Source organism: Cryptomeria japonica, chromosome 9, assembly GCF_030272615.1.
Source record: "Cryptomeria japonica chromosome 9, Sugi_1.0, whole genome shotgun sequence".
NCBI lineage: Eukaryota > Viridiplantae > Streptophyta > Pinopsida > Cupressales > Cupressaceae > Cryptomeria > Cryptomeria japonica.
The window spans coordinates 584,940,471-584,960,155 of record NC_081413.1 but is presented as its reverse complement, the minus strand read 5'-3'; the positions used below and the strand labels follow the sequence as shown (position 1 = coordinate 584,960,155).

Genomic DNA, 19,685 nt, shown 5'->3' with positions numbered 1-19,685 from the left:
TGAGTAGCAAATTAATAATAGTGTTATAATATTTTATTCTTATCAAATCAATTAAATAAATTCTAGGATCAATCTATAATATTATTAGATTTGATGTTTTGAACTAGACTACTATTTATCTATTAGTATGAAAATAATTGATTTCAATACTTATGTTATTTTGTAACTTTGAATTCTTTAACACATATGTTTAATGTTGGATGCGATTGTTATTTTTATAGGAATCGAGATATTGAGAACAAGGACATAGTGTTGTGGTATACTATGGGTATCCACCATATTCCATATCAAGAGGATTTTCCAGTGATGCCAACAATATCAGAAGGATTTGAGTTAAAGCCAACAAATTTCTTTGAAAGAAACCCAATTTTAAAATTAGAATCTATGAATGCATCATCATTGCCTAAATGTAAAAAGGCTAGTTAGTGTATGTAGTCCTTAAGATGCATAAATAAGATGGACTTGGGGATGAACCTTTTTCTTGAATAATATTTTTAATAAATGGATTACTATTTATTATATTATTTGAATTGTTAAGAAAATATATAATTAAAAATCAATGTTTATAAATTCTAATGGAGTGTTCAAGCAACTACTCTAGAGTATAAAACTAGAAGTATGAAAGTATATAAAAGTGCAATTGTACAACTAATAAATATTCACATACAATGATTGAATGATTATTTGAGGGCTACATGTCCTGGCACAAGTCTCAATATACAACAAACAAAATAATTATGCATATGAAGTTAAACAATTATTATATGGGAAAAATTATTATATCAAAGTGATTCCTTGCAAATGTACAATTCATAATAGCATTAATAGCATTATTAATTAGACATTGTTGGAAAGAATTATAAGAGAAAATGATGTTGTATGTAAGAGAAATACTTAAAAATAAAAGTAACTACGAATAGAAATGCATCATAATTTTTAAAAGTACTTCATGCAAATACATCATAGAGCTATTAAGATCATCCACTCAAATCAAGAAACTTTAGTTAAATTCAAGATACTACCCATACATCACATGATACAATTGTAACATTCTTGTTTAAATGATGACCCATATCTCTCATATGAAAGATGACCCATGATTAAATTTGGTTCTAATAAAAAGTTTGTTTCATTTGTAACTCCCTTAAATATTGAATTCTTCCTCAAAATAATAATACTTTCATCAAACAATCAAGTAGAATAATTCATATGTTTAATCTATTTATATTAATAGCTAAAAATTAAAGTAAACATGTGTCCTGTACAAGTCACAACAAAGTGTTTACATCATATTGTACTACTATTGAATACATTTAATAGATTGAATAAGAGAAACTGGACAATTTGTTTTCCACACATGTTGAGAACATATTAACACATTTTTTAATTGGCTAAGTATATATTTCCTAACAACTATTTTGATAACAACCCTTCTTGATGTCATTATTTATGTCGCAATCGATTATAGCTTAGCTTAAAAAATGTTGGGATTAAGGTGCCTCAATCTTAGAGTCCTAATATGTTTAATTAATTGTTGCATATATTGTTATATCCTATGTTTCTAACTTGCTAATGTCATTGAGACCTTTTGGTCTGGTGGCATCCCACATGGAATGTGAGTGCATGATATGGATTGGACTATTTTCTAAGAATTTTGTGCACACTTTGGAGTTCCTATTTTTTTAGGGAAGTAGTGTCATAAGATGCTATGTTGGGACTATGAAAAGTTTCTATTATGACTACGATAGTTATTCATTTAGTGGAAGATTCATGAGGAGTAAATATTTTAGTAGCTATCATTTATCGTGTGTGATGGTGAAAAATGGGATCGGGTGGTTTAGGACCTAACCCCACTTTCCTCCACATATTGGAATACAAAAGATCCTAAGGAAGTGATTCAATTTGACTAATTATTGTGAAAGAGAGTCAGAGAATAATTTTAGGGTTCCTATTCCTTCACTACTATGAAAGGGAACTGAGCTAAATGTGCAATAATGATGAACTAAGCTAGAGAGATGAATGAAAGTGATGATATAAACTAAAATAACAACTAAATACAGAACTAAAACTAAGGTACAAACTACAAAACTAGAAATGAAACTCAAATGTGCACCTCATATCAGAAACTAAGTTGGAATGAGCAGGACCAGATCACCCTGTTACCAAACTGCACTATACTTTTGGAAACTGCAAAAACTGAGAGCTTAGAACACCGAACTGCCAGAAGAAACTTGCAAACTCAGAGGACTAAGGTGTTGGGCACCTTGGTCTCAACAAACTAAGGTTTTTTTCTATCTCTAGGTCTGCACCAGTGAATTCTATCTTCCTGAAAGTCCGCAGCTCCATTGGAATCCTGCAAATGTGACAACAAGTTGGAAAATTGTGTATGCGTGGCTATATAGGGTTTTGGCTTAGTAAAACCCCTTGTTTTGATGAAATTTCTACCTCCACAAATAGCCAATAGTATATTGAAATGTGTGTGTGTTAGAATCTTATGTTCTTACAAGAACCTAAATGAGCTAAAATGTAAGAATTAGAGTTCTATCCTACATTATGAGCATAAAACCCTAAGTGAATGTAAATTGAATGTAAATGCTTAAAATCACAAATACAATAAGGGATCTAAAGTATGAATATAAATTTGAAAAAAATAGTGAAACTCACATAGAGATATGAAAATAACATGAAACCATACCAAACCGTAAGGGAGAGGTACAAGCAGACCAACAGTCGGTGATATCCTATTATTCTTCAATATCTCCAAAGCTTCAATCGATGATGAGAATGGTTGATGAAGACTTCATAGATGCTTGAATTTTTGGTTGAAGACTCCACATAACCTATACTTTCACTTCATAAGAGGCTCCTTCAATTTATTGTAGATGGATCCCTAAAATGAGGAAAGGAAAGTTTATATATATGAAACCCTAACTTTGTTTTTGATCATAGGCCGACCTAGAAATGATATAATTTCACAACAAATCAGATTTAAACATTATAATATTGCCTAAAAATGATCCCGAAATTCAAGGAGAAAAAGTCAGGACCATGGTGGTATACCCACCACCATGGTCGGACTGACTTTTTTCCAAATTTTTAGGGATGCAAGGTGTAGACACCTAAACTTAAATAAATCAATATTTAATTAATTTAAGCTTGTCAACATACTTAATTGATTTAATTGTGTTATCCTTATTCTTCTCAGTGTTAATTAAATCTAATTTAATTAATCCTATCACTATTGTCCAATAATTAATTTATCAAATAAAATAATTATTTCCCTATTCTTCTAAAGTCCCTCCAATAATTATTTCCTCTAAACCCACTCAATCAATTAACTTTAATTAATTCACCTAGTCATGTGATTCCTACAAATCACTTTTGTTAATCCCCACTTAGCCTAATTAATTCTTCTAGAATCGCTCATAATCCCACTTATCATTATTCTCCAATTTTAAATTCCCCCACTCATGTCACATCAATCTTGAACCTCTCAAAGAAATTCAATTTTCTTTGAATCCCCCTATGCATCTTCATTTTGAAATTCAAATCTTTTTCCCCCTTTTCCCAAGGAATTTTATATTCCTTTTTATTTCTCCAATGCATCATTGATCCATGTCCACTATCTTGAATCAATTGTAGCCTTTCATAAGAAAATTAATCCTGGCCCTCCATTGGCCTCCTCCAATCTATAAAATGGAGCATCTTTCCTTCTCAAGGGGTGTCTTCCATTCTTCTATCCTTATGTTGTCAATTTCTCCTCCTATCATATTTCTTCATAATCCTCTATCAAATCCATCTACCCATCATCCAAATCGAAATCCTCAATCCACCAATCTTGTTGAGCACTTGAGAGCAATCTAGATCCACAACAAGAAAATGAGAACATCAAGTGGAGAAATCAAAGGGGCCCCTTCACTTCATCAAGCTCAATCCGAGGAACAAGTGGAAGCTCGTGAAAGTATAATGGTGTTTTGGTTAAGTTTATTTAAATGTTTGTCTTTATTTTTGTTTTAACTAACCATTTACCATTGTGCTATATTTCCCTTGGTTTATTTTGGCACGCCCAGTGGGACCCATGTCCTTAAATTTAACATTTTTTACCAAGTTTTTGCAAGTTTTTAGTCACAAGTGTCGGAATAGCGCGAGCGACATGGGTTCAACACGGGCGACAGGGCCTTTGACGAGTGCACACACGCTTCAACACATCTGATTTAAATTAATTTTTTTTCTAATCCACCTTTTCTGGAGGTTTGCCAACCAACGCAATCACTATGGGAACAATGCATTCGCCTGCAACGTTTCTCCATTAACTTTCTTGTCCTTATTTCTATTCATTCTGTTTTTTGTCTTGTAATAAGTCATATAAAAACACATAAAAGGCCAAATAATTTAAAAAAAAATAAAATTAGTTAAATCTCTTTATCTAGCCTTTGTTTTTTTAGAAGCTGTGCTTTAGCGTGAGCACTTCGGGAATATCCCACTCATTTTCAAAATTTCAATTTTCAAATTTCTGTTTAACTGCTAACCTGCCTTTTGTTTGGCATGAGTGCACGTGCTTTAGCACTACTGCCATCCGACTAGCACAACCGACTGCAAGTATAATCTGTGCTTTTTAGGAATTTTTCTCATTTTATGTATTTTCCAATTTTTTTGGCTTTCTTCCCCCTGTAGCGAGTACATAAGCATTTTAGTGCTTGCGTAGGCGCTTCAACGCGGGTGTCTGTAGAACAACGTGAGCATTGTTTCTGTGGAGTTTTGTCTATTAACCAGTTTTTTGAGTTTTGCAGGTCCTATCCGAGCAACCCAAGACATATTTTGAGACTACGAATCTATTGTTTTGCAGGTTGCCTAAGGAGATACAAACAAATATTATGTCCTTTTAATCATTTTCTTAGGCACTTAAATTTCATTAGGTAAAAAGAGCAATTTTCTTTATGTGTTTGAGGAAAGCGTAGAGGTAGGAGAGTATGCTCTTGTCTATATAGACAATCAGAATTCCAGACCCTTGAAGCTTTTCTTATTTGTTTGTATTCTTTTACCCTTAGCGGGCTTGCCCTCCCAATTTGGTGAGAGGGGAATGACCCAAGTGAGTACAACTAAAACCCAAGCATTCTAACTCACTAGAATAAATAGGTCTTTTGAGATGAAAATCTCAGAGGATGAAGCTATTTAATTTTATACTCATATAGAGCACTTTGTAGGGCCCCTTGAGGTCTAAATAATGCTTGCGTGACTACCATTGTGCTTGGTACTTTGTAAGGCTATAGGCCTTAATCGTGCTTGCGCAACTACAAGGGGCAGTCTTCAAATGAAAATCCTTACTAAGAGCCCTAGGAATAGAAGCCACCCGGTTCACCTCCGAAAGGTGGATAATCTTTGTGCAAGGGAGATAGTAAATCCCCTAAGGGACTTGCCATATCGTGCCCCCATTAGTGTTTGGAGTCAGCTAATACGACGTTGAGAATTCATTGCGTGAGGATCAGTGACCATATTCTGATTAGCTATTGGGTTTGTACCCTAGTTAGCATGTAAAGGTTTTCCTCCTCATCCAACTTCCTAGGATAACGCATTGTGTGGTCAATGTGTGTTCATTACTTGATATATCTTGCCAAGTCCATCCTTCCTCCAACCAATCAATCCTCCCTCTTTTTAAATTCCATCTTGTCATGATCAAATCCCTAATCCATTTCTATCTATCCAAGCAATTCTCCAATCCCCAATCCACTTTCATCCATCCAAACAATCACCCTTCCTCAACCAACATTTTTGTCCAAGTCACTCATCGAACTTTGGGTAGCCTTCCCCTTTCTTCTTCCTATTATCTATCCATTCTTTCTAATCCGGTTATCCAATCCCTTATTAATCAATCATCCAATTCTTTAATACAATCCAATCCAATCCAATCCAATCAAATCAAGTCCAAATCCAAGGACCAATCCAATCAAACCAGGTCCTAATCCAAGGACCAATCCAATCAAATCAAGTCCAATGCAAATCAAGTCGAATACAATCAATCCTCAATCCAATCCATCATGATTCAAAGCCAAGTTCTAATCCTCATCTCGATTTAACATCATCTTCATCACCTTTCTCCTTCAAAACATATTCATCCAATTCAAATCTAGTCCTTCATTCTCAACATGGCTACCCAAGATTTCAAAGGTTGGTATGAGAAGATACTCATGGAAGTTCATGAACCACCTCAACTTGTCTACCAAGTCAATCACATAACGTCCCATCTATCTATCTATCTATCTATCTATCTATCATATCCCCATCTCTTTCATCTCAGCACGCTATATCCAATCCCAATCTATATCATATCTCTTATGCTTCCTCTACCTTTGACAAGGAAAATCCATCTTATCCCCCATCCATATCTTTAAATTATCCCTCATCTGCATATATACCTTCATCTCCCCTCCCATTCATACCACAATCCCCATCCTTTTACAACACATTCATTACCTCTACTCCCCATACAGATCCTTTACTCCATAGTCCTCCAAGACTTAATCCTAATTCCCCAATCCATTATCCCAATCCTCCATCTAATCCTAATCCTCCAAAATCTGTATTATCCATATACTCCAAGTCCATCATCCATAATCTTATCCAAGACATGCTAGCAAAGGAGATAAAATCCCCACCTCAAAACAAAGTTTCCAAATCTCCTCAAGTCCTCCATCCACCTCTGTCACCTCCACCTCAAGACAAATCCCAATCCCCCGCACGTCATGATACCCCCATTCCTCCATCTACTCACATTGATGATTATGTATCCTCCTCCATCACACAATCCCCACAACTCCAAACATGCCAAAAAATTGTTCCAAAGCATGCTAGCATAGAATCCTATCCTAGGATGCCCAACATTCATGTCAAATTGTTCTAGGCTCGGTTTTTGGGAGATAGATATACAAGACCTTTGAACTATGTCCCTACCCCTCTTTGTTAGACTTAAACATCTTTAAACTAGGGTGCCTTACACTTCAGTCAAACATATTTTGCTCCAATTTTTAGATCCAAGTTCCCCATTGCATCTCTTTTCTAGATCTAGCCTATTGTATATGTTATTTGTTTTATAATTTATTGTTATTGTTGAAAACACTCATTTTGTCATCATTAGTCCTAGATCACATATCAATCTCAATTCCATTGAAACAAAAGGAACATAATCCCAATGTTCGGTTCTCATATCAAGACTATAGTTGAACCTATTCATGTTCCTAATGATACATAGATAGGATTGAACCCATCTCCATCATTTCAAGAAGCATCTAATGTCATGATCATGAAGAAAAACTATTTAGAACCAACATTTAGTGTAACGACATCAAAATTAAAAAGTGATGTATAACAATAAGATATTTAATATATTTTCCAAAATAAAAAACAAAACAAAAGAACTACCTTACATATTGATTTTTCTAAATTTAAAAATTATGTATAAAAGTAAAATAAATGAAAAGGAAATACATTTTCAAGTAAAAATAAAGTAAACAATATAAATAAAAATTAAATTAAGTTATTCTTTTAACACATTGAAATCATTATAGTCCATTCCTTATTGTCACTAAATACAAATAAACACATCTATATAAAGAATATCAAGAAGACTTATTTTTATTTACTTAATTCTTATTTTATTTACTTGAGAACTTTGTTCTATTTTACTTCAAAACTATTTAAAAGTTGTTCTATTGTATTTAGCTTGTTTAAAAGTTATTTTTATTTTATAAAAGAGTTATTCTATAATTTTAGTTTTATTAACATGATATTCTTAATAAATATTTTGATGTGTAAATGCCTAACAAATTTAAGATAAATTTTATGAATTGTTACATGGAAAGATGTGTATGAGTCACATTCACTTTTTAAGTGGTCATTATGCCCATGTTCACAAAATAAAAAAAACATGGATAAGCTTAGGTAAGTATGAAGTTTTTTTTTTATAAGAGACACCCATGCAACTTTTTCATCATTTGAAGCTACACGTTTAAAGACATGATGATGGCTTAGACCCCAAAATAATGTTTTTTTATTAGCAGCATCAAAACAAGGGTATGGTCTTTTACACTAATAGCCCATAGGCAACATTAACAATTAACAACACACTAACAAGCAACATACTTACACCATTATAAAAAAAAAAAGCATAGTGTCTTAACAAGATAGTAAAATGATATAGAAAGTCTTACCAACATAAACCAAAAGGCCTAGAAAGATAAAGCCAACCAACTAGTGGCTATTTGAGCACATGGTTCCAGTCATTAGTGAGGAACTTGAATAGTTCCTTGTAGTTGCCTTCATTGTCAACATATTTACCCAGGACATTTTTTCTACATCAAACACAGGGAAGTGGTCGAGTTGTGCATCACCCTTTGCCTGAACTTGGATATGTTGATCATCTTCTACTCTATCTCCATCACTTTTTTATTTATGGCCTCTAATTCCCCTGTCATGGTCCTACAATTGGCACAACTATGTGCACTCTCCCCTTGGTGATTGTCTACCTCCTTCGACATGGCCTCTTGGGTTAGGTCTTGGGGTTCATTCTTACCAGTGTGCTCAGAGATGTCATTGGTTGGTTTGTTCAAACTCTTTGCCTTCCACTTGCCATCCTCTGCTTCATCTTCATCCTTTGCGACATCCTCCTTGTCAACTGCACTCTCCTCCTCTGATTCCTCCCCATAATCATCCATTTTTTTGCCATCAGTTTTGCTCACCAAATGATTGGCCAGCCTATTTGAGCATCTACGATTGTCACTTCCACTCTTACTATCATATTCAGTTCCCTTGTCCTCCTCGTCACTAACCACCTCCTGAATGGTAATCTTGTGTTTGATTTTGCTAGGAGGAGGATCTTTGGGATTTCCTTTTCTTATCCATGTCAAAGGTGGTAGCTAAGAGTTTATCTTTAGCCACCATACTAAGGGTAGGGTTAGCAAGGGAGCTAGGGTGAGATAGGGTTTTAGTTGCAAAAGGGATTTGTAGGCGTTTCTTTTTGTTAGTCCCCAAGGAATCAAGAATGGTAGCCCGAGGGAGCGAGTCAGAGCACAAGGCTTTGGGGGCTTCTATAATTGTTAGTTGTCTAGGAGGGAAAAGGGCCAAATGAAGGTGGTATAGATATAAATCAAGGCCTTGGTGGAGGGGTATAGGTTTCTAGCCTTGATTTTTGGCCAAATCTAAAACATCATGAACCAAATTTCTAGAGATGTTAACAAGAAAAATGGAAGAGAGAGCAAATCATAGTTACAAAAATGATTAAGGAGAGGAAGATGGTAATAGTAATACACTTTGAATCTTCCTTCTGAAGTAAAAATCCTCATTAACATTAAAGACAAACCTCACTCCATGGGTCCATCAATTTGGCACAATCAAATCTTCCATGTAGCCTAATTGGTTCCTCCTCATCCTTGAAGAATTGGGCTAAGATTTCATTCTCTATAACTTGACTTTGTTTCTTCCTTTTTCTCCCTCTAGTGGAGAGGCCTATTTCTTTCCCAATAACTTCCTCACTAATCTCAAATGATACACCTTAAACAGTAACCCTCCTATCATCCAAAGACTTAGCAAACTGGACATATAGGTTTTCGTCATAGAAATTTATGCAATCAATTAATTGGGCCACCCCTCCCTCCCTACAAATATGTCATACTATGGGGTTCCCTTTAAAATCAGCATTGATGCTGAACTCAATTCTTACTGTGTCCCCACCCATAGTGAAAGTTGTTACGGTAACACAGAGAACACAAACCAAAGACTTAGCCCTTTCTTTTTCCATCAATCTAAACTTAGCTTGTAAAACAAAATTTTGAGCCTTGAAATTAATTGTCTTGGTCAAATGCTTGCCAACAGTGATATGATAATGCTGGAATTTTTTAGGATAGAAAATAACAACCCTTAAGACAATCATTAGGAAAGTGCTATTTTTGCTCTTAATAGTCATTTCACTGCACATTTTTTTAGTACATTCGGAGTAAATATATATAAATTCTAAAAGTTGAGTTTCTAAATACCTTGTTTGACAAGGAAAGAATTGTAAGGGTAGAAGATTACCTTGTCAAGTTTCACAATAGAAAAAACTTTATCAACAATAATTAGTGGTCGCTTTTAATTTTCTTCTAAATTTAATTGGTTGATTCTTTAATGATCTTTATTTTGTTCTCATATTTGAATCTCATAAACTGTCTAATCTCATAGACTCTAATAAATATCTTCATTCAAAAAAGACCATTAATTATTTAGCCATTGAAACATATAATATTTAAAATAGAATACCCCAAAACCTTTTCTTTACCTCCTTACACACCAAACCCTGCAACTATAAGGGTGCCCAGGCAACGAACTAGACCAAGTACATAACCATAAACACACATTATTGTACGCCATTCCTTCATAGTTATGACTGTCATTCTCTTGAAGCTTGTTATTCAATTGAAAGAACAATGCAATTGAATGGAGAAAAATGTTATCATATGATTAACTGCAAACAGACTAAATTTAGAAGCACAATTGTAATAAGTTGCAGTTGCAATAATTTTTTTATTAGGATAAAATAGGTTTTGAAGGGGCCCTGAAACCCTTACAATCAGAGAACTACCATCGATTAATGGACTACACTACCCAAAAACAAACAACAAGTTTTAGAAAGGACTTGAAACCTTTTGGACTTATGGGCATCTAGGACCCAAAACTCAAAGACTGCACAAAGCATAAACAACAATACAGAGCAGCCACAACCAATCAAACACGAGCCAAAGTTCAAGAGTGAAACATTACAAAATAGGTTGTCCCAAGAAGAGGGTCTAAGTCAGCAAACAATCAACCTCAACAAACCAAGAAAGAGGGTTATTTCAGACACCCTTAGCGAACAAGAAGAATTTTCCTAGGCTCCCATAACATGTAACAAAAACTCCAGGCCACAAAAAGGCACAAAGCCTAAACCTAACCAAAAATAAGCATTGACCAAACTAGGCCCTTGAAAAATGCTAGCATCTAGCCAGTCCCTAAAAGAAACAAAAAAACATAGGGTTTTTCTAGGCTCCCTCAACCTCGAGAGTGGGTTTTGCAAGGCTCCCACAACTTGTGAAGGCCTAGACAACAACATCTCTTCCCGAAAGCACATCTGGGACATAGGGTTTTAACAAGGCTCCCTTAACCTTAAACTTGAGGAAGAACAACATTGAGAAAATCATACCCTCCATCCTCTCCCTCTCAATAGGAGAATAAGGAAGGAAATCAGCATGAAGACCAGACTACGCTCCCAAACAGTCAAGAGACAACACATGATCAGCTTCCCAACAACATTTCCTAGTCTCAATCATAGCATCCGCCTTCACCTCAATAGAAGATAGGTCATCTCCAACACCAAGATATCACCACCTCTAAAGAAGATAGGGCCACCTCTATAGGAAAAGCCAGAGAAAACCAGAGATGTTGAGGAAAAAAACAAAGAAAAAAGGAGAAGCCAACCCAAGGGCCAACAGGGATAAAAATATTCAAAACCGCCCATAGAAAGGGTGCACCAAACAACACCCGGGGGACCACAACAAAGGGCACCAAAAAAGAAAGATACAGAGGATAACCCATATTAGAGAAATGGTTACTATCCCTCACAAAGCGCATCAGGCCCATAATCCTTAAAAAACAAAGACCTCCTTCCAAAAAATAGGGCCACACAATCGGGTCAACAACATCTCCCCAAATGATGAAAGAAGTAGCAAAAGAAACCCCAAATGTAGCCCACCCGCTTTTCCCACAAACCAAACCAGCTGTATGGAAGAAAATCAGGCCAAATAAGGGTGTCTCCGCAAAAGGAGAGCCTCCAAAAACAACCCCAGTTGAGGAAAGAACAATCACCCTGAATACATAAGGGATAGGCAAGAGAGCCCCCACCAATGATGTAAAAAACAGAGAAAAGAAAGGGAAAGGGGAAGACCTCAACACATCCCCCACAACCCTCAACCCCATATGAAACTCCGACAACCCCTTCGCCAACAACATCCTCCTGAGTCCAAGCCCAAGGCGCCCTCATCCAAACAATACAACCGCATAGCACAACCCAACATCCAAGCATAGCCCGAGGGAAACGATCCAACCATCATCGTCATCATCCACTTCATCATCTCAGCCATCAAAATCTCCTGAAACTCTCGCTCCTGCCTCACCTCCCACAGTTGCAATAAGTTGCAATTGCAAAAGTTTAATATTTATTTGTCTATTTTTGAATTAGATTGTGTTTCAATTTTTATTTGACGCGCTGATATAGAAAGATTAGCATACAATCTACACAATCTAAATAATCTAGAATGTGATATGTTGTTATAAAAACTAAAATACAATCTACACACAATTGAAGCAATCTAGAACATGATACCATTTTTTATTATTAACACAGATTATTATGCACTTTACTATTTAATGTCATTGTAAAGCTCCTCTAAACATAATAATTATATACATAAATCTTGTAAAAAACATTTTATTCGTTTACAAAATGTATCTCCTATTTTATGATAACTCTTAACTATCTCTATATGGGGAACAATGGAAATACGGTTGTTTGCACTTTAGAGAAGTTCCCAAATGTGAATCGGAAAATGTTGATCTTCTATTTTATAATAACCCTTAACTATTTATATATGTGAAACAATGAAGATAGGGTTGTTTATACTGAGAAAAGTTTGCAAATGTGAATTGAAGAATGTGGATCTCGTATTTTATAATAATCCTTAATTATTTATATATGTGAAACAATGAAAATAAGATTGTTTGCACTCAAGAAAAGTTAGTTAATATGAATTGAAGAATGTGGATCTCATATTTTATAATAAACCTTAACTATATATGTGAAAGAATAAAAATAGGATTGTTTGCCATCCGAAAGTTCTCAAATGTGAATTCAAGAATGTAGATTGATGGGCTTCTTGATTGTCTTTGGTTATTAAATGATATTGTTACATCATATCATTTTGGGCAATGCTGTAATTGTCATATATCTGCATTGTTTGGTGAAGTGTGTTTGTGGTCTGCTATATCTCTATCATCTTGTTCAATTACAGTAACTTAAATTTGTGGTCTGTTACTCCATTGACTTTTGCATTGCCAGTTGTGTTTTACTGTTTTCCTATGCAACATGCTAAATTGTAATGTTAGATTTCTATTATTATTGATAAGGTCTTCATTCATTTTGTTTCAACTAAAAGACTTCCCTTGCGAGCCTAACTCTTATCATAGACGGCTCTCCATTCAAGTCCTATATATCATTCTCTGACCAATGACTTAGAGAAAACTAAATTCTATTCCAGAGAGAGTAGAGCAAAGATGAGATCCAGTATTGTGCTACTCAGTCTACTGGTACTTGCATTCATTAGTCACTCTGCCACTGCTAAAAAACATCCTCTGGATCCTCTGTCAGCCTCTGAAATCAACCATGTTCGTAAACTAGTCCTTAAGTCAAAGCTAGGTCTCCACAAGAACATAAGCTTCCAATATGTGGCACTGGAAGCACCAGAGAAGGAGGCTGTGTATGAATGGAAATATGGGTCATCTTCCCTACCTCCTAGAAAAGCTACTGTGATTGCAAGAATCCCAGGAGAAACCCACCAGATTCTTGTAGATTTCACATCAAAAGAAGTTGTCTATGATGAAGTCTATCAGGGATTCGGGTACCCCATATTCACATCAGAGGAGCAAGGTAAAGCCTCTCAGTTGCCCATGGAGTATCCTCCATTCATAGAGTCCATAAGAACCAGAGGCCTAGATATGAAATCAGTTCTTTGCAGCATTTTTTCTGTAGGATGGTTTGGGGAAAAGAAGCAAGGCAAGAGAGTCATCAATGTCCTGTGTTTTTATACCAATGGAACTGTTAACATATATGCCAGACCCATTGAAGGTGTTACAGTAGTGGTAGATTTAGATCAGATGAAAATCACTAGGTATATCGATAGGATAAAAGTCCCAATGCCAAAGGCCGAAGGAACAGATTACAGGGAATCAACTCAGAAGCCTCCATTCGGGCCCACGACAAACTCCATTTCAATTGAGCAGCCTGAGGGGCCGAGCTTCAAAGTCCATGGTCATATGGTAGAGTGGGCCAATTGGAAATTCCATGTTGGGTTTGATGTGAAAGCAGGGCCTGTTATTTCTACGGCAGATGTTTATGACCCAGAAAAGGGAAGATTCAGGAGTGTCATGTACAGGGCTTTTATTTCAGAGCTGTTTGTTCCTTACATGGATCCTTCTGAGGATTGGTATTACAAAACGCTTTTTGATGCTGGGGAATTTGGTCTCGGGCTAAGCTCAGTTTCTTTGCAGCCATTGAATGATTGTCCAAGACATGCACATTACATGGATGCAATCTACGCAGGAGCTAATGGAAAACCAGTTGTGAAGGAGAATGTTTTCTGCATATTTGAAAGATATGCTGGAGATGTTTCATGGAGGCATACAGAATCAGGGATTCCAGACTTAGTGGTAAGTTTTCTATTAATTGGTAATTTTATTCAGTTTATTAGTAGTTTCTTACGTGCTTGCCTTTCTATTATGCATTTTTCATAAATTTTTACCTTCTTTTAGTTTACCAATGACAGTAGAAAAATCTCAATGTTTCAAAATAAGATGTTAATCGGATTATTATTTATTATTTATATATTTATTATTATAGAATTAAAAACATTTAGTAATGAAGAGCTATTAGGGTCTGAGTGAAAAGATACAAAACTGCAAGAAAGTTATAATATGTAACATTATTGAAGTATCCATAATTTGCTATTGGTTTTGCATAACTTATTAAAGCAGTAATCATGCTTGCAAAATAGTTAGCAATATAAAATATGTAAAAATATTGAAGTATCCATAATTTGTTATTGGTTTTGCATAACTTATTAAAGCAATAATCATGCTTGCAAAATAGTTAGCAATATAAAATATGTAAAGCTATTGAGGTATACTTTATTTTCTTAAAAGAGTTAGGATTATACAAGAAAGATACAAGAAAGAGTTAATTATTTTTTTAATATACAAGAAAGATACAAGAAAGATAACTTAGCAAATTAGAAATTATACTTGCAAGAAAGATACAATGTAATAGGTCAATGACTATTAAAGCTATTAAAGTATGCATTATTTGTCATTATTATTTATAGTTTTTTTTGCAATTTAAGATTGTATAAAAGAGTTAGGATTATAATTATATTATATAATATTGATGTAAATATTGGATCTTTGTAGATAATAAAATATATTGGAAATGATAATCTTTAGGTCTATATTAATTTTCATTTGTTTCAAGAATAATCTTTGTCAAATCATCAAGTGTATGGATAGAGACACGGGGCAATGAAAAGAACCATTCTATAACATATTTCTTAAAAGTTTTTTGAAATAGCTTAGACAATAACATATCTAATCTATCCTCGTATATCAAAATTTCACACATGTTACAATGAATGAGCTCAACTTTGTATTAGGGTTACTCTCACCATCATACATTGAGAAATAGGGTGCCATGAAGCTCATAGGTAGTGGATGTGTAACAATCTCATGAGCCAATGGTGTATGCATAACCTCAAACTCATCACTATCTTTCTCATTAGGTCTTACACCCACTTTCTTTTGTACTTGATTTATTTTATACATCAATGCAACTATAGTAGAGGAAGGAAGGGTTAACAAATGAAAGTCAATGACCAATATAGGTATGAGTGTGGGAGGTATGAGGTACGCAAGAGATAATGAGTAAGGAACAAGATATAGAGAAAGTATAGAGGAAGGATTCTTTACTTCTTACTAGTCATCAAGGATTAGTGGTATTTAAAAAAAAAATGAGGTTATCAAACTACTAGTCTCTAGAGGCAAGTACTTCTAGGTCAACCCCATAGAGAGATTGAATTTATGGTTGTGTTGAAGATTGGCTAGCAACAAGAAAGTGTTCAAATATTGTATACGATGTTCCTTTAATGCATTCATTAAAGGGTTCCTCTAATAAATGTTATTCGAATGCTTTAGGAAGTTGAATGATTCTAGGCGATGCCAAAATAATTAGAGGATGTGTACTAATAGGCAAATGAATATATACCACAACATAGAAATAAACACAAAATATGTATCAAGCGGGTTCATAGTAAGAATAAAATGGGAGGCGTTGAGATTTTCTTTTTTTTTTTGTCTATTTCATGAGTTATTTAGGTAGGAGTGAGATGGATCTTATGCCCATAGGAGGAAGAGAACAATAGGACCAGGGTGGGGAAAGAGTATGTTGACTAAAAAAGTGTACGAGAATATGCAAAACAAAATAGATAAGATATGGTCAAATGTGAGAATGTATATAGGTGGAATTAGGTGAGAATAGAGGAAAGAGTACAACTTTACATCAAAGTCTATCAAAATGAACCCAAAACTAATCAAGAAATGACATGAATATGCAAATTTCATCATCACAATAATTAATTTTAAAAATAACTTCAAATTATTAATTTCAAAACATCATATAGAATTAAAAAATATTAAAAATAATTATTTGACTTAAAAATAATATAAAATCTTAAATTAAATTTTAGTTAAGATAATTAAAATAAATAAATAAACTACACATTATTAAAATTATTCACTAATATTAATATTAATAAAATAATTTATTAATAATAAATTTATTAAAAATAGTTAGTTTTATTATGATGTTTTATAATCATAAAAGTGGTATAAGATATGTTATAGTTTAAATTAAATATTGAGAAATGAAATAACACCTAAGATTGGAGACAATTTAGGATAATTCATAAGAATAAGTCAACCTATATTAAATCAATATTTTTTAAGGTTGCCATATGAAAATAAAAATGACATCAAAAATATTATTTTATAATTATATCTAATAAAAAAGTAATATTTTAATATACAATATTTAATATTTATAATTAATCAAAAAACATCGTTTAAGATTATATTTGTTTTTCTCTTCAATTAATAAATTTATTGATTTAATTGACAAAACCCTTCAAATAGAATCTTCAAATATTGAATATATTAGCGTGAAAATAGAGACGGACTAAGTTAGAAAAAATAATTTTCTTCCTCTACAAAAACAATTGATAGAGATGGCTACCAATATTTAATTAAAAGTTCAAATTTGATTTGTATAACATCGTTTTGTCAACCAAGAAAGTGATAGGAAGGATGTTCATACGATATTGAAGAAATTATCACCTTTCTAAGTAAAAAAATTAGAATAAAACATACTTTTGATTTAATTTTTTATTTAATTTATGTTATAATGTGTCAAATAATTATCTTATCATTGGTCAAAATTTACTTTTGACTGTTAATCAGGATAATGTTTAAAAATAATCATAAAAATATTTAATCAACATATTTTAAAATGTTAAATTGGGTGTATTCATCTCGAGCATCAGATAAGTTTTAGTTTTAAATCTAATAAATTATTTTAGTATTTTAGATTATTAGATGTTATTGGTACTTTGACATGTTCTAGTTTTCAATTAACTAACATAGAATAAGCTAATTAAAATAAAAATTAATTCTATAAAATCAATTAAAAATTCCTTTTATTTTCAAGAGTTTGATTGAGATCATTTATGTTTGAAAATAAGAACTTTTTTATTGATCTACATATTCCTTAAAATCTAGTTCATAGACTGTTGTTTTGATATGTTTATATTACAATGAAAATCACAATTTCAATGTAGGTATTATCCAATAAATGATCCATATATAGATCAAATCATTTCATTTCTTATGATCATGTGTCTCCATTTGTTTTAATAAACTTCCAAATTGATAGTATATAGTGTTCCCATTTATTTTAACAAACAATTCAATTGTCTATAGTTTTCTTTATTTTTTAACATTTTTATCATATCATAGGTACTAATATTGTTGGTTGATTTATAGGTAACAGAAGTAAGACCAGAAGTAACATTAGTGGTGAGAATGGTTGCCACGGCGGGAAATTATGATTACATTCTTGATTGGGAATTCAAGAAAAATGGAGCGATTCGTGGCAATGTAAGTTACCAACACTAATCCATCCTTATCACTTTAGGAATAACTTGTGTTTCATGTGGTTTGCAATTATTGGATCAAAGATTAGACTTGTGTGCTGATTTTTTACTAGGATGTCCATGTGGATAATTTTATTGTCATATATTACAAGTGCACTAAAAATATGTCATTGCTTCACCTTAACTAATAATGCATATATTTTTTTCCCAATTTGTATTTTAACATAAAAATAAAATATAGGTGGGACTCTCAGGAATCCTTGACTATAAAGCCACAAGCTACACACACCTTGACCAAATTCAAAAAACAAATGAAGATATATATGGAAATTTACTAGCAGAGAACATAATTGGCACATTCCATGATCATTTTCTCACATTCTATTTGGATATGGATGTGGATGGCATTGAAAATTCATTTGTGAAAGCCATGATAAAGAGGAAGGATGTTACAAATGGTCAATCTCCAAGAAAGAGTTATTGGACAGTTGAAAAAATGGTTGCCAAGACAGAAGATGATGCTAAAATCCAATTTGATTTGAAAAAACCAGCAGATCTACTAGTTATCAATCCCAACAAAAAAAGTAAAGTTGGTCAAGATATCACATACAGATTGGCTCCCAGATCAATTGCAACAAGTCTTCTATCATTAGATGACTATCCACAAATTCAAGCAGCTTTTACCAATAACCAGGTGAAGTAGATTATGACATGAGAAATTTCCACCTAATTTTCTATGACTATTGTTATACAATATTTGTATTTAGTTTATAAAATTGTTCTTTTCAAAAAAAAATTTAATTTTTTTTTTATGTCTATTTATTTGTTTAAGTGGGTGATCTCATTTGATCTAACTACTATGTATAGGTGTGGGTTAGTCGATATAATCGTACTGAGCAATGGGCTGGTGGAGATTACATGGATCAAAGTCATGGAGATGACACATTAGCAGTGTGGACAAACAAGTGAGTAGCGAATTAATAATAGTGTTATATTATTTCATTCTTATCAAATCAATTAAAAAAATTCTAGGATCAATTTATAATATTATTAGATTTGATGTTTTGAACTAGGCTACTATTTATCTATTAGTATGAAAATAATTGATTTCAATACTTATATTATTTCATTACTTTGAATTATTTAAAAAAAAATATTTAATGTTTGATGTGATTGTTATTTTTATAGGAATCGAGATATTGAGAACAAGGACATAGTGTTATGGTATACTATGGGTATCCACCATATTCCATATCAAGAGGATTTTCCAGTGATGCCAACACTATCAGAAGGATTTGAGTTAAAGCCAACAAATTTCTTTGAAAGAAACCCAATTTTAAAATTAGAATCTACGAATGCATCATCATTGCCTAAATGTAAAAAGGCTAATTAGTGCATGCAGTCCTTAAGATGCATAAATAAGATGGATTTGGAGGATGAACCTTTTTCTTGAATAATTTCTTTAATAGATGGATTAATATGCATTATATTATTTGAATTCTAAGAAAATATATAATTATCAATTAATGTTTATAAATTCTAAAGGAGTGTTCAAGTGACTACTCTAGAGTATAAAATTATAAGTATCAAAGTATATAAAAGTGCAATTGTACAACTCATAAATATTCACATACAATGATTCAATGATTATTTAAG

At 33.1% G+C, this 19,685-nt stretch overlaps 1 protein-coding gene across 1 annotated transcript; it reads left to right on the top strand.

The window, feature by feature from the left end:
• The first annotated feature begins 13,302 nt into the window (after positions 1 to 13,302).
• On the top strand, positions 13,303 to 19,422 carry LOC131053118 (primary amine oxidase-like). The gene is made up of 5 exons (XM_057987721.2): positions 13,303 to 14,484; positions 17,920 to 18,033; positions 18,271 to 18,723; positions 18,897 to 18,994; positions 19,218 to 19,422. Exons 1-5 carry the CDS (start codon positions 13,333 to 13,335, stop codon positions 19,420 to 19,422), a joined length of 2,022 nt encoding a protein of 673 aa, XP_057843704.2. The 5' UTR covers positions 13,303 to 13,332.
• The last annotated feature ends 263 nt before the right edge of the window (positions 19,423 to 19,685 follow it).